The 24,491-nt window shown below is 38.2% G+C and overlaps 3 protein-coding genes across 3 annotated transcripts; all 3 read left to right on the forward strand.

Moving 5' to 3' along the window:
- Positions 1-1,222: 1,222 nt before the first annotated feature.
- Positions 1,223-3,057, forward strand: LOC134633820 (uncharacterized). Its single transcript, XM_063482895.1, has 6 exons — positions 1,223-1,265; positions 1,389-1,721; positions 1,983-2,336; positions 2,411-2,536; positions 2,782-2,837; positions 2,926-3,057. Exons 1-6 carry the CDS (start codon positions 1,223-1,225, stop codon positions 3,055-3,057), a joined length of 1,044 nt encoding a protein of 347 aa, XP_063338965.1.
- Positions 3,058-10,360: 7,303 nt separating this feature from the next.
- Positions 10,361-14,428, forward strand: LOC134633826 (uncharacterized). Its single transcript, XM_063482908.1, has 6 exons — positions 10,361-10,403; positions 10,504-10,827; positions 10,919-11,275; positions 11,538-11,657; positions 12,383-12,438; positions 14,018-14,428. Exons 1-6 carry the CDS (start codon positions 10,361-10,363, stop codon positions 14,426-14,428), a joined length of 1,311 nt encoding a protein of 436 aa, XP_063338978.1.
- A 5,866-nt stretch (positions 14,429-20,294) lies between these two features.
- LOC134633831 (signal-regulatory protein beta-2-like) lies at positions 20,295-23,700 on the forward strand. The gene is made up of 5 exons (XM_063482922.1): positions 20,295-20,337; positions 20,438-20,761; positions 20,853-21,209; positions 21,298-21,414; positions 23,468-23,700. Exons 1-5 carry the CDS (start codon positions 20,295-20,297, stop codon positions 23,698-23,700), a joined length of 1,074 nt encoding a protein of 357 aa, XP_063338992.1.
- Positions 23,701-24,491: the final 791 nt, after the last annotated feature.

Genomic DNA, 24,491 nt, shown 5'->3' on the forward strand with positions numbered 1-24,491 from the left:
GGACAAAGGAGTTTTTAAGCCTGTTGGTCCTAAACTTGGGGAGAAGCAACCTGTCGCTGAGGACACTCCTCTGGTTATTTATGACCATATGCAGAGGATGCCCAGTATTGTCCGTAATGTCTAGCAGTTTTTTTAGTGTCTTCTTCCCTGCCAGTGTCCAGCTTCAAGCCGACCACAGAGCCAGTCTTCCAGATTAGTTTTATATTGACTTTGTTGATATACATTTCTGATACATAATAATTCTTACAATAGGGAAATGCTATTTCTAAAGTGGTAAACTATGGTGAAACTGTTGATTGTTTCAAAGCTACATTAAAACATTATGATCATCCCTAATGTGCAAAAGGCAAAACAACAACAACAAAAGAAGATGTATTTGTTGTCTGGGAAGGGGTGGGGCTTTACACTATATCTCTTCTATCTGAAGTTGCTGGAAGTGTGTTTGGCTCACTAAATAGCTGTGCAGCAAAAACAAAAATGGTCTACACACCACAAATGGACCCCATAGGTCCATTGTGCAAGCTGCAATTATGACCATTTAAGTTTTAGACTTAAGCAACCTCTATTGGACATACAGATAAATGCATGTAAAATTTATGCTGGGGTCTTCACTCTTAGATATGACAGAGCACTGTAAATCAGATAACACTCAAGATCTAACCTAGATGTATTGCCTAAACCTAACCAGGCAGGATGTGAAAATGATAATAATCAATGACTGAAAGGAAAGTTCAGACATGGTCCCAGACAGGACTTAAACCCCTAACACACCTATATCATTACATTAACTTTTTTTTTTTTTTTTTTTTACATTTTAAAGATGAACATTTTAAACTGGTAAGGATCCATCATGTCTATTGAGAAACACTGAACACTGAAAGGGGTTGTTTAAAATAATATGAACAACTGACCAATACAATCACTTCGTAGAAGAACCTGCTGACACACAATGAGGACAGAGAGTAAATATTGGATAGCAAACACGGAACAACCACAACATGCACTCCTAAAATTCATTAGACAAGGAATATACCCTATAATTAAAATGAATGAATGGATAAGGAAGAGATGACCTGGCCTGGACGGAAGGAATGTGACAGGAAGTGCACTTAAATCTTTATTCTGTGGTAACCAATCAGATTCATTTGACAGTGTGACATGCTGTAATACCTCCTACAGTCAATGAAATACCTGCAAGCTCAAGAAAAGAGACACTGTCAAGATGATCGTGTTATTGGTTACACTGCTCTATCTCCATCAAGGATGTAAGTTTTTTCTTTATTTTATTTCTTATTCTGTATTCATGATTATATTCATATTGTTTTCATGGTTTTCAATAATCATTGTGACTTAATATTGTAGATTTTGTATGTTTTCTTTCAATTTAGATACACTTATCCCGATAACTTCAATTCAACTTGGTGAAACTGTAACCTTCACATGTGATCTGCGTAAGAATTCACAGTTCAGCCGTAGAGAAGCCGACTGGTACAAGCAGAGTACTGGGGACTCTCTAAAATTAATATGGACACTGAAGGAATCTGCACAACCTGAGTTTTCTGCTGGGTTTAACCAATCAAGATGGAAGGTTAATTACAATGAAAATTTCACCAACCTGACCATTTTGAGGGCAAACCAAGAGGACGAGGGAATCTACCACTGTGGAATCACCGAGTGGTTCAAGAACACTGAATGGAGCGGCACATATTTGTTAGTCAAAGGTAATAAAGTTTTCCCTAATTTTAACCAGTAAAGCAGCATTGTTAAGAAAAAATAACATCATCAATAAACATGCTATGAAAACTGACAGAATAATTTACATTTCATAAAATCCAAGATACATTTTATCTATTTTTTTTTTTTTTTTTTTTTACTAATTTTAGTAATTTCATAAGATATTCCAAGTGAAATACTTTAATGCAAAGCACACAACTGTGCAACAGCTAAAGTCACATTTGCTAACACTGTTTTATTATATGCAGGACGCACTCAAAGGACATCGGACTATACTGTTGTTCAGTCACCACTGACAACAGTCCAACCAGGAAACTCGGTGACTTTTCAGTGCTCAGTCTTCTCTGACTCTGACAAAAAGACATGTCCCGGAGATCTCACTGTGCTCTGGTTCAGAGCTGGATCACATAAAAGTTATCCAAAAGTAATCTACACTGATAGAAACAAAAGTAAAGAATGTGATAAAAGAGCTGACCCCCAGAAGAGCTGCAATTATACTTTTTCTAAAATCGTCAGCTCGTCTGATGAAGGGACTTACTACTGTGCTGTGGCCACATGTTGGGAATTATTCTTTGGAAATGGAACTAAACTTCAAATAGGTAGTACTTTGAATAATATGACAGCTAGTTTTCTGTGTCTTTCAGAATCATTAATAATTTCTTTCCTTTTTTTCTAGAGCAAAAGGCAGGTTCTGAATTTACTGTGCTGGTTATAGCAATAATCTGCTTGTTTATTTCTGTGATTCTTAATATTGTTTGCATCTGTTGCCGAACTCCAAGAGCAGCATGTAAACAATTTAAAGGTAAGTGTTATTCACTGACTCTTAAAAAATCATACTAAATCATTTTCATTAAATTGTATTTGGTACATATTTTATATACACTTTTACACTTGATACTAGTTGCTGAGTGCACACCCCGTTACATTTGAACACATCAAGGTCAAAAACATAATTTTAATTGTAAAAAAAAGTAAAATTGTGAAGTCCACAATTGAAAGTATGAGGTGATGTGGATTTTTATTTTTTAAAATCAACATTATGCCCAGAAAACAGGTCTTCACAAGCAAGACAAGATGCCTTGAGCCAAACATTGAATGAACATGTAAGTGATAAGACTAAATCATATTTGTTAATTCAGGGAAACGATTTCCAGTAGCTTTATATAACAATATGAATTTTATTTTGCATAGACTGAAAGTGGACATGATCTAAACTATGCTGCACTGCATTTCTCTGGAAGTAAAAGTGCAAGAGGAAGGAAGAAGAAGAATGAACTGGAAACTGAGGAAACGGTGTATTCTCATATCAAAAGCAGAGTGTGAAAGTGTGTCTATACAAAACTTGTCTTTTAACACTGATTTGTTTAATTGGAAATAGAAAATACAAAGAACGTATTCCTGATTTTGCTGAAAACATGATGTTTTGCATATACTGTTATCTACATATTATTGTGTTTGCCTGTTCTTGTTTTCCTGTTTCTGTGATGCTATAAATGATTAAATTAACAACATGACTCACAATATCAATATTGTCTCACAGTGTTAATTGTGACTAGCTTAAGTCAGTTCAGTCTGTCTGCATCCACCTTCAAATTGATTGATATTGGAAATTTTTTTCACTCTTAGTTTCATTATTCTGACTTTAGTCTTGAACTAACATGATTTGCCATCGAATTTGCGACATAAAATATATGGTATTCCTGGTTTTGGAAAGGGCTAAAGAATCAAACAAAGTTACAAGGGGCACTTGTCCAGATTGCTCTTTGACTTTTTTGAGGGAAAAAATATCACACATTTCTTACATAGGAGACACTATGGTGGGGATTCTACAGTTGGATGAGAGATGACCTGACCTGCAAATCCCAAAAGGTTGATTCTGTTTATCTGGACGTATCGTTTTCAGTGGGAGAAACATTTTGTCACCCATCCATCATTAGCATATAGACTTAAAAAATAACTTCTAGCCCAATGCATAAAATAAAACTGAAAGACTCTTTTGTCACATAACCAAAATAAATTGTGAACTCCTTCACAGAATACTACAAAAAATGTATGTAGAAATACAGATTGGATGATAACATCAAGAAGCTTAAGATTGTAAAATGCTCGGAGAAACTGCAAAAACGCCAAGAGCTACATCTAAGAGTCACCAGGTCTCAGCATGATAAAAGTTCAAGTTCATGACAGCATAATCAGAAAAAGATTACACTGTGCCTTATACTATGGTACTGGCAGAATGGTTGCCAGAAGAAAGCCTCTGCTCTCCCAAAAGAACATGACACCACAGCATCGAACAAACCATAAGACTTCTGGAATAATTACTTTTGGACAGACAAGACCAAAGTGGAGATGTCTGACCAGAATGCACAGTGGCTTGTTTGGAGAAAAGCAGACACACAGCATATTAGCACAAACACCTCACACTAACTGTCAAGCACAGTGGTGAAAATATAATGGTTTGGGTTTGTCCAACAAATCTACTGTATAACAGCTGGATTTACCTGCTGCAAATAAACTTACCTGCAAAATACCTACCTGGCCTCTCTCTAATCAATTATGTTGTAACTATAGGAATCCAGCCTGCCTGCTAACAGCCACTCCAAAGCTCTGGTTCAAGGACACAACAAGTGAGATTTCACACTGCTATCATAAATCTAGTAAAGATTTAGCAGCCCTTCCTTGCCCATTGCTGACATCCCTTCTATGCTTTAACATAAACTCTAGTCACAGTCCAGTAGAGATAATGCCCATGTACCAGTTGTCCACTGAAAGGCTTTGCCAAAATATAACCAGATTCTTTAAAGAATATGTTGACGTATTCTTAAGATTGTATGTAATATGTATGTTATATGTAACCAAATAAATGTTTTAACACACCAGAATTAAATCTCCTTCCACTTGGCTATTAGTGCTATTTGACTGAAGTATCTGATTTGAATTACTCTAAAATTTCAACAGCACAAAATGCTGTGAATTTCAAAACACAATAAATAAATATTTCCCTACAGTAAATTCTTACATGTCAGACTTAGAAAACAGTAAGCTTTTAATGACTGACTTCATCTGAAGTGCATCAACTTCAGAAAAGAAGAAGGAAGAAACTTTTAAAATTACTGCGATTAGCAGCAGGGTATCGACAATGACAGTTAATAAATATGTGAAAAATGACTGAGCTCTGTGCAGATTGTGAACTGTAAATAAAAATAGCATACAATGATTTGCAAATCTCAGAAATGCATATTGTGCGGAAAATGAATAGAGTAGGACATTATCATATGGATTAGTCAACATCTGTAGTGATGCAGACACTGTCCTTGTCTGTTGTGTTGAGTTGAAGGAACAGCTGGGATTCACTTGTCTTGTGCCTTTACTATAATGACCATGAGGTATAAGCAATGACTAAAAGAAAAAGACTTAGATTAAAGGTGGAAGAAATGTGTTTCCTCTCAAGACTTAGTAACAAGGTTAAGAGCACAGTCATTCAGTAGGGGATCAAAGTAGAGCTACTACTTCTGCTTTTGCAACATCAAAAGGTGGTGTGAGTATCTTAGTTAGATGTCTGTTTGACACCTTCTATTTGGAGTGTTTCTAGCATGTCGTACCTCAGTGAGGACTCCAGCTTGTGCAACACAGACCCAGACAAAGGCTAGAAAAATGGATGAAAGTTTGGATGGAAGAATAGGTTTAAAGCAGTTCACAAGTTAGAAATAGGCAATGTGCACTGAACATGCATTAAGTAAATTACATGTATATATATTAGGGGTGGGAATTTAATGCGTTAATTGTGATTAATTAATTTGAAAAAAATAACGCGTAAAAAAAAATTAACGTTCCAGCGAGCACAGAAACTGTGGGAGCTGTTAGCGTTAGCAGTTTGAGTACTAACAAAAAAGTGTTGGTACTACAGAGCCCAAACTTGATGAAATGACTGGCTTCAGGACCAAAATTATTAAGTCAAAATCGGATAAACTTACAAATTCTCTCGCAAAATGGATTGCTTTGGACTGTAGACCACTATCAGTGGTAGAAGATAGAGGGTTAGAAAATGTTCAGATGAGAAAGCCCTGTGTACCAGGGCCCTGAGTTTGTACAGAGCAGAATCCAACATCAGTGAGACAGACTGCTCGCTGCAGTGGTGGTCCAGTCGAGCAGGGACCCACCCACAGCTGTCTGTCCTGGCCCTCAAGTATTTGATTTGTCCTGCCACTTCTGTCTCATGTGAGAGACTGTTGCAGACTTGCAGGTCACATAGTAACAAAAAAGAGAGCTGGCTTGACCTCTGAAAATGTGAACAGGCTAGTTTGTCTAAGTAACTGGCTGAAAGAGAGTAAATAAGCATGGAGGTATTGTGAGTCCAATGAGTTTGTTATTTTTTGCACTAAAATGTTCGATGATCACACTGTTTTAGCCTAATGTACAAAATAATGTTGGCTAACGGTTACTCAGAGTTTAAAGGTGAAACTGTTCAAAAATCCTTTTATGTTTCCGTCTTATTTTTTTTTAGAATCAAAACTGCACTTTTTGTTGAAATATTTTATTATTATTATTAGTTAAAGACCATACCATTTCGACAATGTACTTAAAGTATTTAAAATAACACTTTATTTTTAAGTCTGCCCAATTTTGGCCAGGGATATTATTTTTCTCTGTTTTGCATTGAAATGTCAGTTTAAAAGCTTTTTCCCATGAATTAAAAGAGCTTAAGTTTACAATATCCATCTCCATGTCTATTATTTATTCTGTTGCCCACTAAAACCCTTAAAAATTAAAAAACATTTGCATTTTGGGGCAAATTTTCTTGTGCGAATAAATGCAATTAATCAAGATTAATTAATTGCAAAGCCTCTAATTAATCTGATTAATTTTTTAATCAAGTCCCACCCCTAAATATATATATATATTAAATCTTCTTGAATGACACATTTCTATACAACAGGGGTCCCCAAACTTTTTCCAGTGAGGGCCACATAACTTTTTCCTTCTCTGATGGGGGGCCAGGGTCAGTTTGTAACAGAAAAAGTGTGACGATCGCAGGTTTGCCGAAATGTAAACATTTATTGTTTTCCAGAAAGCCACACATAACCAAATATTAATAACCCTTTCCAAGATCAAATAACCCTCTCTGGGTTCTTCACAGAAAAAATTAACGTAGGAAATACTTAATAACACTATTTATGACATCAATAATAACCAAATAACCCTCTCTGGGTTGTTCACAGAAAGAAAGTTTCTGTTGTGCTGTGCACAATCTTACGCTTCAGTTGTCAGAGCAGAATCTCTTAAATGACACATATGAGCAGTCTCTCAAAGTTCTTGTGTTCTTTCCTTATAATCCAGTTTTGTAGGTTCCAGTAGGGTAGCCTAGTAGACACCACTGTTTGCTCTCTCTCATCAACTTCCCTGTGAAAACCACAAAGCAAGCAGGCTGAGAAACCGAACTAAGTGATACAGCACCTACACAGCACAAAACATTTTCACAAGCTTTTTTCAATGGTTGTGGAGATGGATTTTATCCAGTAGATTTTATTATGATTATATTTGTTTATACTCAGAATAACTCATTCAAGTCACAAAAGTGTCACAAAAAGTACCTATGTACTGTATGTTCATCAGTGTGAACTGTGGGCCTGCCGGTGAGAAGTTGAATGTCCGGTTCCATTCTAGTCACAGCCACTCTCAAACACTGATGCAGATGTTCATCTGTCAATTTTGATCTCATTGGAGTTTTCATGAGCTTCATGCTTGAAAAGGTTTGCTCGCAGATATATGCGCTGCCAAAAAGTATGGACATCTTCATTGCGTGTTTTTTTTATGTTAGGGTATGTGTCATTTGGGAGGGCGGCATAGAAGTCAATGAGACTTTTGGGCTTGAATGCGTCTTTGAGAACATCACAGTTCTGTAACTCAGCCAGCTCAAACTGATAAAAAGGCTGGGCTTCATCGATGTCAGCAACAAAGGGGTTTTGGAAAAGACGGATTTCTTTTGCATGAGCATGTAGTTGACGGAATCGCACACTGAATTCCGCCTTCAGCAGTTCCAGTGCTTCCACACACTTTTCAGCTGGGAACAGGACCGCTGGGTTCTCTGCAGAAAGGTTTTGGGTAGCAGGTGAAGTTGTGCTTTTTCACTTGTTCCAAAAGCAGCGCTAGTTTCAACTCAAATGCTTTTATGTGGGAATACATGTCGCAAATGAGTTTCCCCTGGCCTTGTAGCTGCAAGTTAAGGCCATTCAGCATTTCCGTCACGTCTGTTAAAAATGCGAGGTGACACTTCCATTCTGGGTCGATCAGCTCTGGGACGTTTTGCCTTTTGAATGAAGAAATGCGTTAATTTTGGGTAGCAGCTCGTAAAAACGCCTCAAAACTCTGCCGCGGCTCAACCATCGGACCTCTGTGTAGTACAGCACATCTTCGTATGCATAACTGCCTGTGTTTAAGTCCATTTGCTCTGATGAAGTTTATGCATGATACCACAGCCTTCATGACAGAATCCCACTTCAACACTTTGCAGCAAAGCGCTTGCTGGTGAAATATGCAGTGGACTTGTAGAGGGGCGGTGAGACCCCGTTCTTCCATCTCGCGGTTCATTGGTCCTATTAGGCCCCATACAAGTAGCCCCGTCAGTCGTGATGCTAGCAAGCTTTGCCCAGTCCAGATCCAACTCTTCCATTGTTTGACATACTTTGTCGAAAATATCCTCCCCCGTCGTAGTGCCTTTCAGACTTTGGAGGGCTGCCAGCTCCTCGCACATCTCAAAGTTTGCGCTAACTCCACGAATAAAAATAAGAAGCTGCGCTGTGTCCTGCACGTCCGTGCTCTCATCCAGTGCTAATCAAAAAAAGTCAAATTCTTTCGTCTTTTGCTGCAGCTGGGCATATACATTACCCCCTATTTCTTCCACGCGTCTGGTGATTGTGCTCGCCGATAGACTCACAGCATTAAAGACATCTTTCTTATCGGGACACACCTCCTCCACGACAACATTCAAACATTTCTTGACAAACTCTCCCTCAGTGAAAGGTTTACCGTAGCTTGCTATCAGTTGAGCAACACGAAAGCTGGGCCGAACTGATGACGGAGGGGGGGACGGGGGACGGGGGGGGGGTCACGTTCTGGGCAAAGTGAGGTCGTAGTAGCAAAAAAAATTTTTTTTAGGGTGTTTCACAATTCAAATCAAATGAGCTTTATTGACATGAGGAAACATTTCCAGAGATTCAGTCGGGCAGGCCCACTACACCCCAGTGTTCTATGGGTGCATTAGTGTCGATTGTGTGGCCAGACTGAAAAAATAATAATGCATCTCTAATATTGTTCAGGGGGCCGGGTCAAATGTGGAGGCGGGCCGTATCCGGCCCACGGGCCGTAGTTTGGGGACCACTGCTATACAATTTCTGCTTTTTGTTCTTTTTTGTCATTTTTTTTAATATCTTTATTTGTGTTTATGACATGTCTTCCGCACTGGAATGGGGGCATGGATTGAGCATGCAATATGCAGAACAATCCAATTGAAGGTCAAATACCGACTTGATGGGAGTTTATACAGAGCCTGATTTAAAAAATTTTGTCTTGAAAAAGATGTGACTGTTGTCATAATACCTGTTATCTCTCATTAGGATTTGGGGTTTTGTGGAGCCACCTAATGCAAATCAAAGCTAAAATCATATAGTCAAAATCTGGCATTATTGTAGCTTTTCCTATAGCTTCACCAAGGGGTTAATATGTGTGTGCCTTTTTTTCTTTTTTTTTCAAAGTGTTTAAACAACTACTGGCTTGTTTCCGGCGCAATTTGCTAAAAAAAACCCAAAAACAAACTGCTAAGCTTTGGTTTTTGCAGAGGCTGTGGAAATTTAAATTTAATAAAGGCTATAGACAACGATGAGCAGTACCTAACATCTTTTAATAAAACCTAAGCTTAAGAGAGAGAGAGTGGCCATGGCACTGACTAGTAGACTCTCCCCAAGCCAGCACAGCCCTGGGTTTAAATACCAGTCAACAAAACAAAAGGCATTAAATAGCTGTTGTTTACAGCTTTGATCTTCCCGCAAAGAAAGAGTTAACAATCCCTTATCACCTCTTAGAGTGGTTGATCCCCTTGTCTCTTTCCCCACATCCTAAAAGAGAGGCAAAAGACTTCACCACCTATAGAATCTTCCCCTACACTCGTGTCAGGCTTCCTGTGTGAATGCTCCCTGTTTTCCAAAATACGATCACCATACATCAATACATAAATGAAGGAATTCCAATACGAGGCTAAATCAGCTTCATCAACCTTGCAAATTTCCCTTCAACTGTAATTTTTCTACAGTATTTCATGCAGTAAATACCACAAACAGTATTGGGGATTGCGCTGATTACTCTTTGAGTCCTTAAGGTTTAATAACAAGAATAACTATAACCTGTAGGGATCAGTCTTCGAGTTAACAAAATGGGCAGTTGTAATACAAGATGAAAGAAGATGAGAGCTTTTGCAAAGCCCAGGAGGAAGCAAATGTGACAGGAAGTGTACATTGCAATCTATTCTGTACTGACCAATCAGCAGCATTTCACTGTCTTACTGAATACAGTGATTTCACCGCCTTCATTCAGTGAAATACCAGCCAAGTCCTCAACAAGGAGCAGTGTCACGATGGTCATGTTCTGGATTATATTGCTTTTTCTTCGTCAAGGATGTAAGTGTGCATTTAAATTTATTAAAAATGTTCTAGATTGAGAATTTCATGTCAAATAGATGTGTAGAGAAAACCATAACTTTTCTATATTCTAATTCAGATACTCTAGTTCCAGTGAAAACTGTTCAGCTTGGTGAACCAGCGAACATAACATGTGCTTTGCCCAGTGGGGTCAGCATTAAAGGAGTCCACTGGTACAAGCAGAGTGTCGGAGATACTCTCAAATTAATAGTGTCACTGGTTAAAACTGCAACACCTCAGTATGGTCAAGAAATATTTAAATCAAGATTTCAAGCAAATTATGATAAGAAATTTAGCAACCTGACCATTTTGAAAGCAGTCCAAGACGATGAGGGAATCTATCACTGTGGAATCATAGAGTGGATTAATCCTGAATGGACTGGAACATATTTGTTAGTAAAAGGTAAGTCAGTAATACACTGCCATACTTTTATACACTTTAAAGTGTTTCAGGGCATGTTATGAAGAATGTCATTGTGTTTTGTATTTTACAGGAAATAATGAGACAGCATCAAAGTATACTGTTGTTCAGTGGCCAACAGTGTTAAATCCACTGCGTTCAGGAAATTCAATGACTCTCCAGTGTTCAGTCTATTCTGACTCTGACCAGATGTGTCCCAGAGATTATAATGTGTTCTGGTTCAGAGCTGGATCAGATCAATTACATCCGAGCATCATCTACACTGATGGAAACAGACACAGTGAAAGTGAGATAATATCAGACTCACAGGAGACGTGTCGTTATCGCTTCTCTAAGAATGTCAGCTCATCTGATGCTGGGACTTACTACTGTGCTGTGGCCACATGTGGGGAGATATTATTTGGAAATGGAACTAAACTGGACATTGAAGGTATTTGGTGTTAAGTACTTCAATCTATACTATATATTCACAAAAAATGTTTTTTGGGGAATTGTTTTTTTGTTTGTTTTTTCATAGTGCAATCAACACAATCAGCATTTTTCAAATGGCAATATTATTAGTTTGCCATTTCCCTATGGAAATGTTGATTAATCTGCAACCGCTGACCAGTTAATACTTGAATAATATGACAGCTAGGTATCAGTGTTTTTTAGAATCATCAATAATTTCCTGTCTTGTTTTTTTTTTCTAGAGCAAAAATCAGGTTCTGAATTTACTGTGCTGGTTATGGCAATAATATTCTTGGTTATTTCTGTGACTCTCATTATTGTTTGTTGTCGAACTCCAAGAGGAATATGTGAACAATGCAAAGGTAAGTGTTGTTCATGGTAAGAAAAGTCACTCAAACATCATTCTAGTAATGTGCTATACCACTGATTTCCTTTCCAATCTGACACCAAGTAAATTTCATGCTGATATTGATGATATTGATCTGATACCTATAATAGAGGTGCGAAACCCTTAAAATATGCATTATTATCTATCTGTCTTATGTACGATTATCTATCTGTGTTATGTATTTTTAAGCAGTATTTTTATTTTTTAAAGCCTACAATGACTTTTTACTGCAAGTACACTGTATATTTTAATGATACCGAACCTATATAATCCACTTTAAATCGTCTACAACCAAATGAATCTGTTTGAGTTTATCTTAGGGACACAAATATTATTTTAAGCTGAACTCATAAAGCTATTTCTTGTAGCATGTATTTATGTCATTACTTATTCCATAACCTTATTTATTAATGCACATTAGAACAAAAGGGATGGAATTCTCGTTGTTTAAACATTCACACAAAAATTCGCACACTTTCCAAAATTCAGCTACAATGCTACATGTCACCAAAAGTTCCACATTTGATTCCTCTGTAATCGGATACTTCCCATCATCATATTCTGTTTTATTACCTTTGTGTCTGAAGGTTTATGGTCTTGCAACATGGCCCAAACCACATCTTGGCCACATGTTTCTAACAAACATTATTCAATAAAACTGGACTCACACTTGTGTTGTGATTTTGTCTATCAACGCAGATGCAGTTGCTTTGCAAACAAATGTGACAGCAAAAGGAGATCAGGAAATTCTGCAGGTAACTTTGAAAAATATCAGGACCAAGTTTTCAGTATCTTTTAATGCATGCCTTTGTAAATAAGTCTCACCATCTTTTGTTTTTTTTTCATCAGACAGATGAAGACTCATTGGTTTATTCTGTAGCAATTTTCTCTTGTGGAAACATTAGATCTAGGAACAAGGACTAGATACAGGACTACTGAACCTGCAGAAGATGAGAAATAATTTGAGGGCTCTTGAGCTAGTTTGATATCTAGACGCATATAACTCTTGCCTTTTTAAATTGGATTAGAAATGTACTTGTTCTTCTAGCTAACCTAATTTGAACCTAATTTCTCCATGTTTTATTGTTTTATTTTATGTTATTTTCTATCTTTTCTCTTCTCTTCTTTTGACATGTTTCTAGATATTCTTGTATCTGGATTCATTTCTCCATGTCCCACATCAGTTTGAAAATGTCATTGTAATGTATAAAAAAGAAAAAGATGGAAACAGTGGATGTATTACTTCCTTCTTAGTAGACAGACATAAAATAGTGTACTGCAATACAGTTATATTACATGAAATGAAAACATCTATTTTATACAATTTCTTTAAGTATTGAGCATGGCTATGTTTTTAATATGTTTTTGCATTTTTTTTTATTTTGTGTTCATTTTATTCAATTATGACCTTCATGTTTTAAAAATATCTGAGTCAGTGTATGTTGATTTGAAATGAATAAAAAGTTACTGACTTATGTCTTGTTTATTTAATGGACTCAGTTGTACAATAGTTAAATAACACAAATAAACTAGAAGGACATCAAATTGCATTCTTTATGTCAGAAGTAGGCCTAACATTTTTTGGCCTCTGTCATTAATTATGGGCGCATCAAGAATGAATTTAAAAATCACAGTAAAATAACTTTATTGGGCGACTGTGACACTTGTTCAGCTTCAGACTTATCTCACACCTTTAAGAAAAATCAGTGGGACTGAAGTTAAAACTGTACTGTTCAACATATGTGAGCATATGGGCAGTACGGTGGTGCACTGTTAACCTTCACATGAAGGTTTCTGGTTCAAATCAATCATATGGTTGTCTGACATATGACAGCAAGGTATGCACATTAACAGGTTACCTTGGCAACCAAAGTCTGGAATGTCTGTCAGCAACTTATAGTTGATGACAAGCAATGCACGGCAAAGCAATGTGCAACAAGCAAATTCTTCTGTGCAGATACACTTTTACCTTTTTGTAAGCAAGCATATGTTAAGGTGGGGGCTTAACATATTTTGTGGGAGGCTGTTGCAGCGAGCTTGACAAAAAGGGACTTTAAACAAAATTTTAAGTTTCACAAAGTGCAACTTTCTTGTAATTTTTTAAAGTGCTCTTGAGTAGTGGCGAATTGATCCAAATATCGATTGTATCGATACCAAGACGGCATCGGTATCAGATCGATACTAGCCTGGTGAGATCGATTCTTTACTTTAAGTTCCGCTCTTGTTTGCAATGCTGTGCTTTTGGCAAAAATGAAACAGCCAGGTTGCTGGACTCGCCGCTCCTGTGTCAGCACAGAGCATTCACACTTAGCTCTCCCCACCTCTGGTGTTTAGATCTTGTGCGGTGAAGGGTTCACTCTGGTGGTTGCCCACACATCTAGCAGCACTGGTGACAAGGTGGTCCCGGGGGCCGCTGGCGCCTCCACTGGCAGCCCCAGAGCTGGTCCGGTGGCCACCCATGTGGCAAGCAGTGGCGGCACAGCAGGTGTGGAAGTGAGCAGGGGCTCAGAGGCAGATGGGCAGGCAGCCGGCATGAAGGACCACGCGGCATGCCGGCCTCTGTTGGAAGAGAGGCCGGACCAGACAGGATGCTGCTCTTGGGCATGGCAGGAACCCCGTGCACCTCCACCTCCGTCTCCAGCTTGGCAGGTCCCACTGGCACGCCAGGACCTCCACCTCCTCACGCGGCTCCTCCAGCTCTCCTGGCTTGAGCAGCCCTTTATGTACCTCCTCCACCTCTGGTAAGAACGGAGTCTCACGAGCCTCCTCCACCTTAGCCTGGGCAGGTTGCAGACACGGTGGTGTCTGCAACCTGCCCCTCCTCCGAGGGGCCGGGACGGGTACAGGCACCTGCTGGGCCCCAGCCGCTCCCAATGCTTCTCAACTGTTCCAATACTCTTGACACATATGGTATCACTAAGGGTTTTCCCTTAGGCAACAGTCATCCTTCTTGTGTCCCGGATTGCCTGGAGCTTTCATTGGTTTATGGTATACATCACCTTTTACATGTCCCACATTACTGATGGAATCTCACAGTCTAAGAAGGCTAACCTGTCATTTTTCATAACCTCCCTGGTAAACTTGATGTGTTTGTCCACAGAGTTAATGTGATCCCTGAATTGTGGTAGTTCCTGAGATTTGAGCTTCACCCAGGTGTCATCCACATACCTGAACTAATGACTTGGTGGTGTTCCAGGGTAGGATAACAAAGCCCTCTTTCCACCTTTTCCATGTACAAGTTTTCCACACTGGGTGAAAAAGAGGAACCCATGGCCCACCCATGTTTCCACCTGTAGTACTCATCCTTGTATATGAAATTTATGGAATGAAGACACAGATCAAACACACTTGGTGCTGAGAGTGGTCCTGTTGTTGAGGTTTGGGTCATCCTGTTATCTCTTACTACCTCCACTGCTTCAATGAGTGGAAGACAAGTGAAGAGAGATGTGACATCATGCAAGACCATTGTTTCATCTGCATTCATAATGTCAGCGCTCATCTTCTCAATAAAATTAAAGGTGTTCTGCATGTGGTGTTTAGAGCTGCCTACAAACGGGTTGAGGATCGAAGTCAGAAACTTGCTGTAGGTAAATGAGCTGATCATACAGACAGTTACTTTGAAGGTACACTCTGTTTATATACCTTTGGTAAACCATACAGACTAGGTGTAGCTTCTCTTGGGTATAGCCTATGGGATGAGGTCCATTCAGTAACACTGTCTTGCTCTAACTGCTTCAGACAGGGGCTCATAAGTACTCTTGTACCTGAGCAGTAACAAGATTTTCTCATGACAGTCTTTCTGGTTTAGCAAAGCTGTGTATCTACCCTTGTCTGCCAAAAGGATGATAATGTTGTTGTATTTACTAAGTGATGTGAGTGCCTTCCTCTCCTCCATACTGATGTTGGATCTGGGGGCTTTGCATTACTGAGACAGGCCAACTTTTGTCCCCAGTTGCTCTGTTTCTATGTCTGCAGTGTTGTTGTTTTGAATTGCTTGTTCTGTGGCTGTGATCAGTTCCACTACTGGGACTTTAATGTTGCTTTAAACAGCCAACACTTTCATTATAGTTTACCACTTTAGAAACATTTCCTGTTGTCAGAAATTGGAATAATTATTGTCTATTACAAATATATATAAACAAAAACACTTTGCAGTGGCTCAAAATAGACTGTTAACAAAAAAACTGCATAAACTGTCCAAAATTACTGTACTTCTTCACTTCTGATCATTGTATTTAGATGCCATTGTGACCCAGCTATTTCAGCTAGCTTCATATTATGTTTCACTCTACATCCTATACTTCTAGACTTTAGCACTGTATAACACAACAATAAAATACTGTACTGCGCAAAATGTTGTGCCACTACTATTTTTTTTTTATATTTTAGTACCAAGATGGGAAATAGCAGACTGGCTGACTGCAAAAATTGATGAAAATACAGTATATAAGACAAAAATTGAGCTTATATGATTCTGAATACCTTGAAAATAAATATTTGGTGTGTAGTTTTCCAAGCCAACCACTTTTTAAACTATCCTGTGCTTCTCCAATGTCCTTAAATTTCCAATACACCATGGAACAAAGTTTTTGGGAAACGCCTTATATCCTGTCAAACTGTGACGGGCTGTTTGTAACAAAATGTTTAAAAATACAATTCAAAATTGGTTCTTTGCTAAGTCATGTGCCAGTGGTCCATACTCTGAGTTAAGTCAGTACTACGTGACTGAGCAAACAAAAAAAAAAGATCTTCCGAAAGTCTGGGGAACAGCAGCTCAAGAGTAGTGGTGTGCTCGATAGGGATACTTTTCAATAAATAAGGTTGATACATCATTGAATGGCGAAATCTCAATTAATTTTCACGACCTTAAGTGTGTTTCGTGATGTTTCCTTTTTTATTATTAAACAGTTAAAATCCAGGACATAATTAGGACAATGTTTATAATTAAATAGAAAATGCTTTATTACTGTCGCAGGGCGTGGTCTGTGACGCCGCTGCAGGTGAGATGGACTCACCTGCACGGCATCTACAATCACGCCTTGCCGGTTTAAAACCTGTGCTCTGCTTGTGTTGTTGTTGTTGGTGGCGGTGATGTGTACGACTGCAGTGGGATAGCTGCAGCCATTTAATGTACTCGTACAGCAACTGTGTGATTATTGTAAGAATAAATGATGCTGCGAAGCATGAAAATGCCATCGGGTCTGCCGTGGTGGTTTACAGTGGTGCCGAAACCCAGGAAGGAGGACGCTGTGGACCCAGGACTGGGCCAACAGAAAGAGGAGCTGATGCCAATGGTGGCTGAGCTGGCGGCCACGCAGCGGGAGCAGGCATTGGCGTTACGCCGCCGGCAAGAAGAGCTGCAGGACCAGACTGACCGTGACCTGCAGAGGATGAAGAATCTGGCGGCTCTGATCCGGTGTTCTGACAAAGCGTCCTACTTTGTCAAAACATCCTACTATAGCATAAATTTATAGTCATGTCTATCAATCTGTGCTACCTTATCAGAATATACTACCTTACGTGGTTTATCCCTCCATTGTACATATCTATAGGTAGGACGTTCTGATGGCCAAGTGACAGAAGTTTAGAAGTACTAAATCAAGACTTGAAATATGACTTCAATTGAGACTATAATTGGAGTATTTTTGCACAAAAAACAAAATGCATGTTAGCTTGAAAAGTTAACAAATTGACAACAGCTTAAGGAAGACAAGTATCAACTGTAATAAAGAAGTAAAAGATTAAATACTAACCTTTTTTCGTACACACGACATCGGGGTAGGATCAAATAATAGGCATGTACGATTAACACCGAAAACATGGCTGTTTTCAGTTGTGCACATGCACAGTAACAACAAGTAGGACAGCTCGATAGGTAGGGTGTTTTGTCTCATCTCTGTGGCTTTTAAACCTCAAAACATACTGCACGCTGATCACTGGCCTACTTTGTCAAAACACGCTGATCAATTTTATTTGATCAGTGGTTGTTGATCAATGGTCATGACAGTTTGCAGTTTTCGCCAGTGGTGCTAGTTTCAGTTGTTTCAGGACGCGACGTCGAAATGCACAAAAGAAAACAAAAAAAAAAGAATTTGTTGTCTGGGAAGGGGTGAGAATTTACATTCTCTTCTATCTGAAGTTGCTGGAAGCTCACTAAATAGCTGTGCAGCAAAAATGTTCCACACATCACAAATGACCCCATAGGTGCGTTTTGCAACCTTTACTTATGGTCATTTAAGTTTTAGACTTGAGCAAACTCTATCGGACATATGGATCCATTGATCAATGTAAAATAATGCATGGTATATGCTTTTTCACACTTTATGCTGGCTACTCAATGTACACACCATTACATTTATACATATGAAAGTCAAAAAGTTCATTTTAACCTAAAGAAAAGTAAAATTGTAAGTGAAATGTAAGTGAAAAGACTAAATCACATTTGTTAATTCAGGGAAAAGATTTCCAGTACCTTTATATAACAGTATGATTTTTATTATTTTGCGTAGACTGAAGGTGGAAGGTGGACATTAGCTGAACTATGCTGCACTGCATTTGTCAGGAAGTAAAACTACAGGAGGAAGGAGGAAATTAGAACGCACTGGAAACTAAAGAAACTGTGTATTCTCATGTTAAAAGCAGAGTGTGAAAGTGTGTCTTTTAACACTTATTTCTTTCATTGAAAATGGAAAAGAACGTATTCCTAATCTTACTGAAAACTGTCAACTTATCTCAAAAGTTCTTAAAAGACACAGAATTAGCTCAACAATATGTAAATTTTTTCTGGCTCATGTATCTCACTTTGTGAAGGGCAATAATTCAGACTGCTCTTTGACACCTTTGAAGGACAAAATATCACACACCCAGACAAATAACAGGTTCAACCTGTAAGTTTACTCTGTAACGTGAATGTTAATTATTTCTTGCAGTACATACCACAACTAGTAGTTACTAGACTGTTAGTAACTAGCCACCTAGACATAGGAAAAAACTGTACTTTGCACTATTTGATGTTCCAATCATAAATGTCTTTCACAGCTTTCAGGTACCAGAGATTTCACAGATTTCAAATAACCATATCTATCAATAAGCAGCTAAGGATTACATTGCCTTTTCTTCTCCAAGGATATAAATGGTCTTTAGTGTATTGTCTAAAAATGTTCTCAGCAGGAAATATACTTAGGATATAATTTCAAATAGATGTGAAATAATAGCTAATAATTTTGCAGGAAACTGTTTAAAACAGTTACAATTACAAATTACAATACAACACATGTTGATATTTGCAAAAAAGACTTAACGTCATGGAGGGTTACCTGGGGGGTTGTGTTGTGTTGAAGAGACAGCTGAGATTCACCTTTCTAAATTTGTTCCTTTATTTATGACCATGTCATCCTAGTAGTGAATAAAAAGAAAAAAAAGAACATCTCAAGACTTTTAAACTTAGTTTTAGTGACTGTGTGAGGTGAATTATTCAATAGGGATCAGAGTAGAGGTACAATTTCTGCTGTTGCAACATTAGAAGGATGTGCGTGGGTATCTGACGTAAACGCCTGTTTGACACCTTCTATTTGGGGTGTTTCATGCATGTTTTACCCCGGGGTGGACTCCAGCTTGGGCAACACAGTCCCAGAAAAAGGCTAGGAATATATAATTAAGTAGATTTTTGAATTTTATATATATATATATATATATATATGTATGTGTGTGTGTGTGTGTGTGTGTGTGTGTGTGTGTGTGTGCGAAATCATCATGAATTACTCATTGTACAATGTACAATTGTACAATTTTAACTTTTTTTTTTTTCATTTCTTACTGGAAATGGGGGCATGGATTGAACATGTATTATGCAGAACAAAATTAAATTGATGCTGAAACACCCAGTTGATGGCAGTTTATACAGAGCCTTATACAGAGGGAAATTTTTTCTTGCCATAGATGTATACATGTGATACCATAACTACTGACATGATACCTCTTGTTGTCATGAAATTATTGTAAGTTTTCAGCCCTCTAACTTCACCATGGGGTTCGTGTGTGTGTGTGTGTGTGTGTGTGTGTGTGTGTGACTACTAAGCTGTTTGCTATGTAATTTGCTCCCAAAAATGCCAATAAGCTTTGGTTTTTGAAAAGGCTAAATCATTTGCTTTAGTGAAGCAACATGAGTTCAGGCCTTCTCGTCAGCTCTTTGAAGGTACAAAATGCAATGATAAGTCAAAATGAACAATAAACTTACAAAATTTCTCTTTGAAATGCAAAATGTGATGTTTTTCTGAGGTATTTCTTGCAGTAAATACTACAAACAGCAGTTGGGACTGTGCTGATTACTCTTTTAGGGCTTAAGTTTTATCAAGAATACTTTTAACAAGAATAACTATAACCCATAGGGAACAGTGTTCGAGTTAACAAAATAGGCAGTTACAATACAAGATGAAAGAAGGTGAGAGCTTTTGCAAAGCCCAGGAGGAGGCAAATGTGACAGGAAGTCTACATTTGAATCTATTCTGTACTGACCAATCAGCAGCATTTTACTGTCTTACCGAATACAGCGATTTCACCTCTTTTGTTCAGTGAAATACCAGCCAAGTCCTCAACAAGGAGCAGTGTCACGATGGTCATGTTATGGATTATATTGCTTTTACTTCATCAAGGATGTAAGTGTGCATTTAATTTTATTAAAGATGTTCTAGATTGAGAATTTAGTGTCAAATAGATGTGTAAAGAAAACCATAACTTTTCTATATTCTAATTCAGATACTCTAGTTCCAGTGAAAACTGTTCAGCTTGGTGAACCAGTGAACATAACATGTGCTTTGCCCAGTGGGGTCAGCATTAAAGGAGTCCACTGGTACAAGCAGAGTGTTGGAGATACTCTCAAATTAATAGTGTCACTGGTTAAAACTGCAACACCTCAGTATGGTCAAGAAATATTTAAATCAAGATTTCAAGCAAATTATGATAAGAAATTTAGCAACCTGACCATTTTGAAAGCAGTCCAAGACGATGAGGGAATCTATCACTGTGGAATGATAGAATGGATTAATCCTGAGTGGACTGGAACATATTTGTTAGTAAAAGGTAAGTTAGTAATACACTACCATACTTTTATACACTTTAAAGTGTTTCAGGGCATGTTATGAAGAATGTATTTGTGTTTTGTATTCCACAGGAAATAATCAGACAGCATCAAATTATACTGTTGTTCAATGGCCAACAGTGTTAAATCCACTGCGTTCAGGAAATTCAATGACTCTCCAGTGTTCAGTTTATTCTGACTCTGACCAGACGTGTCCCAGAGATTATAATGTGTTCTGGTTCAGAGCTGGATCAGATCAATTACACCCAAGCATCATCTACACTGATGGAAACAGACACAGTGAAAGTGAGATAATATCAGACTCACAGGAGAGGTGTCTTTATCGCTTCTCTAAGAATGTCAGCTCATCTGATGCTGGGACTTACTACTGTGCTGTGGCCACATGTGGGGAGATATTATTTGGAAATGGAACTAAACTGGACATTGAAGGTATTTGGTGTTAAGTACTTTAATCTATACTATATATTCCAAGCTGATAACAGTTTTTGACAACTGAATTTTTGTTTGTTTTTTGTAGTGCAGCCAACACAATCAGGATTTATTCAAATGGCAATATTAATAGTTTGCTTGGCCATTTCTCTCTTTGGGAATGTTGTCTTGATTTGCAACCGAAGAGTATGTAAACCATTTCAAGGTAAGTGTTATAAAAAGCTAAAATTATTTAAAAGGCTAAACTTATTTCAGTCACATTTTCAAGACCCAAAATTATACAATCATGACAGAAGTTATACTGTAAAACTATAAAGAGTACTGTAGAAGATTACTGTACATGTTTTCAATGATGATTGAGGTGTAGCATTGTGATTTGTGTTCCTTTGTGTACTTCATTTATACAAACAAATTTATGCAAATAATTCATTTTTTGTTAGTGATCAGTGACAATAATTTGTGAGTTGAATGCCAAATTTGGTGCACTTCACTACTGTATTTTTTCATTAGTATGTAATGAATGTAATTTGTTTTGCTATATCAGATACTCCAAACAAGACCTCAAACCAAGCAGTACATGATCGTGTAAGTAATTAAAATTATTGGTATTCAGTTAATATTTGTCAAAAATGCCTTGATATCACTTGATATATGTTTCACTTTTTAAATGTTACACAGACTAAAGCCGATGAAGAACTAAACTATGCTGCACTGCATTTCTCTGAAAGAAAAACAAGGGGAAAGAGGAAGACTGAGTTTGCTGAGGATAGTGTTTACTCTCAAGTTAAATCCTGATGCCAATGACAGTGTTTAGGATTTTGTGAAATTTAAATTGAACCTGACATCAGACCCTATATTTGTGATTCTTTCGTGTTGTTATTTTTTTCTTACGAAATATTCTTTGTGAGCAGTTAAATTGTTTCATCAATGACAGTATATGGCCTTTAAAGACTGGAAATTTAGACTGATTTCTGCTTTGCATATGTGATTTTGTACTGTAATAGCTAGTCATGCTTTCTGTGATTAAAATAATAATATGTTGATTGTGTGTGTGTGTGTTTAAGTTGGGCCACTACAGGCAAGGAATGAATTTCTATTTCAGTTCTGAGACTTTTTTTTGTTTTTTTGCTTACATTGTATTTCAGCCTAACAGAAAGTAAATGTCCAGTACATATTGTCATGCACTGTGATACATGCTCAATCATCCAGGTAAAGAAATTCGAGGAAGTTGATTCTGTTCATCTAAATGTAACATTTTCAGTGAGAGAAACGTTTCAGGAAGACAGGGAGGAACACTCGGTTAAGTGGAAAGTCAAAGAGTTCATTAACATGACATAGGAATGAAGAACTCTGAACGGAGGAAGGGGCCCCAGGGTACAGCTTTCACTATCTTACAATGCTGTGACTGTAACCATTCCCCAAAACTCTGTGAATGGTACTCAAGGCAATTGATCAATGATCATGACAACTTGCATATTAACGGTCTTGAAACTGATCCCATACCTCATTGTTAATCATTGATGCTAGTTTCTGTCACTATGCAAAAGTACTGTTTATAGGGTTGGGGAATCCTGCAGGCAAGTCAACAAAGGAGAGGGAGAGAAAAAAAGAGCAGAAGAAGAAGGATAGAAGAAACACTGATAATCTGCTTCAAAACCTTGTAACAGTCACAGTGGTATATATAGTGTCTCTTTAAGACAACCCAAGAAGAGGGTTAATGTTGTCATCGCTATGCGCCACTGCCCTCTCTGTGATTGTGTGGACATGTGCTTGCATGCTAGTGCATGAGGAGGGACGGATTTTATGTTTTACCTCTCCAGACAACGTTTTTTTTTTGCAACGTTATGGGTTCTACGAACACTGTGCGCTATGTTTGTTAAGCTGCAGCTGTTCAACCGGGCTTATATGGGTGACGAAGAGAACGTGTATTAAAGAACACACTGTGGAATTCCCAATGCCAGTGTGAGTGTGTATTCTCTTGACTATCATGCTAAGTGTTTTTGCCGCCTCCTCTCAACCACTAAACACAACCCGACGTTACAACCTGCTGAAAAATATAGCAGAGAAACCCAAACGACAACCTATCAATGCATAAATAACAGTAAATAATGATAAATGTCACTGAACACCACACAGTACTTATCATACCAGATATATTTAGAGGCTGCAGCAGACCAAGATAATGTGTGTCTGTGAGTATCTGTTTGTACACCTGTGTGGGTGAGCACACTTGTGAGTCCTTGTTCCTTGTTCATAAGGTTTCTCAATGGAAGTGTCTAATAGTGTGTGTGGGGAGCCACAGCCCTGTTCCCAAAGGCATAAAGCAGGCATGGAGGAGACCTGGGCCGCAGACATTCAGAGGCCCCCCAGAGCACAAGAGCCTCAGGAGGACCACCACAGGGACAATCACAGCAGAGGAGAGCCCCAGAAGGGGGGTCACCCACCAAACTTTTTGTTTGTAGAAGAGAAACTGAGTTTGAGCATTTTATGAAGGATGTCTTTGTGTTTTGTATTGTGCAAAAAACAGACAACATCAAACTATACTGTTGTTCAATGGTCAACAAGGACTCTTCACTGGTCAGTCTATTCTGACTCTGAAACATTTCTCCCGGTGATCATAATGTGTCCTGTTTAAGAACTGGATCAGATAAATTACACCCAGCTCAGACATAATGAACGTGAGAAAATATCTGACACTCACGAGCTTATCTGACCTTAATATGTGACCTTAGTTTGCCTGCCTATCGAGTCCACTTATTGATTAGTGCACCTGCACAAACAGTGATAGGAATTAGGACAGGAGCTTCAGGAGTTTGATGCTGGTGGTGGAGATGAACCTGGGGGCTTGGATTGAGCCTAAGCAATATGGGAGAGGCAGAGAAAGGGAGGAAATGGGTTGCATAAAGCCGTCTCCAAGGGAGAATAATAGATGAGCTGTGAGATTTAACTATGTGGAGTGGAGACTGATTGGCCTGAAGAAGGCGGGCAGAAAGATGATTGGACTAGACCAGTGATGTCAGCAATGAGCTGTAAAAGCGATGTAAATTATATATACATTTGTCTGCCCACGACAGATGTGTGACTATAGATTTCCCTTATTGAACTTACCCATAAGCTTCATTTAGGATATACAAAAAATAGAAATAGTGAAGTTGTGCACACATGCATACATGTCAAGACCAGCTCTGAACTAGAACATTCAAGAAAGAAAAGAAGAAAGAGAGAAATCCTCTATAATAAAAAATAAATAAATAAAAAATCATAATAATCAGATTGGAAATG

Source organism: Pelmatolapia mariae, linkage group LG2, assembly GCF_036321145.2.
Source record: "Pelmatolapia mariae isolate MD_Pm_ZW linkage group LG2, Pm_UMD_F_2, whole genome shotgun sequence".
Lineage (NCBI taxonomy): Eukaryota > Metazoa > Chordata > Actinopteri > Cichliformes > Cichlidae > Pelmatolapia > Pelmatolapia mariae.

Bases quoted from the DNA above. Each gene is read 5' to 3' on its own strand.
- LOC134633831 (XM_063482922.1), top strand. From the start codon at position 20,295: ATGGTCATGTTATGGATTATATTGCTTTTACTTCATCAAGGAT. The intron at 20,338-20,437 runs GTAAGTGTGCAT...ATTCTAATTCAG, and splicing joins GCTTTTACTTCATCAAGGAT to ATACTCTAGTTCCAGTGAAA. The intron at 20,762-20,852 runs GTAAGTTAGTAA...TGTATTCCACAG, and splicing joins AACATATTTGTTAGTAAAAG to GAAATAATCAGACAGCATCA.
- LOC134633826 (XM_063482908.1), top strand. From the start codon at position 10,361: ATGGTCATGTTCTGGATTATATTGCTTTTTCTTCGTCAAGGAT. The intron at 11,658-12,382 runs GTAAGTGTTGTT...CTATCAACGCAG, and splicing joins AATATGTGAACAATGCAAAG to ATGCAGTTGCTTTGCAAACA. The intron at 12,439-14,017 runs GTAACTTTGAAA...TCTGGTGTTTAG, and splicing joins GAGATCAGGAAATTCTGCAG to ATCTTGTGCGGTGAAGGGTT.
- LOC134633820 (XM_063482895.1), top strand. From the start codon at position 1,223: ATGATCGTGTTATTGGTTACACTGCTCTATCTCCATCAAGGAT. The intron at 1,266-1,388 runs GTAAGTTTTTTC...CTTTCAATTTAG, and splicing joins GCTCTATCTCCATCAAGGAT to ATACACTTATCCCGATAACT. The intron at 2,838-2,925 runs GTAAGTGATAAG...TATTTTGCATAG, and splicing joins GCCAAACATTGAATGAACAT to ACTGAAAGTGGACATGATCT.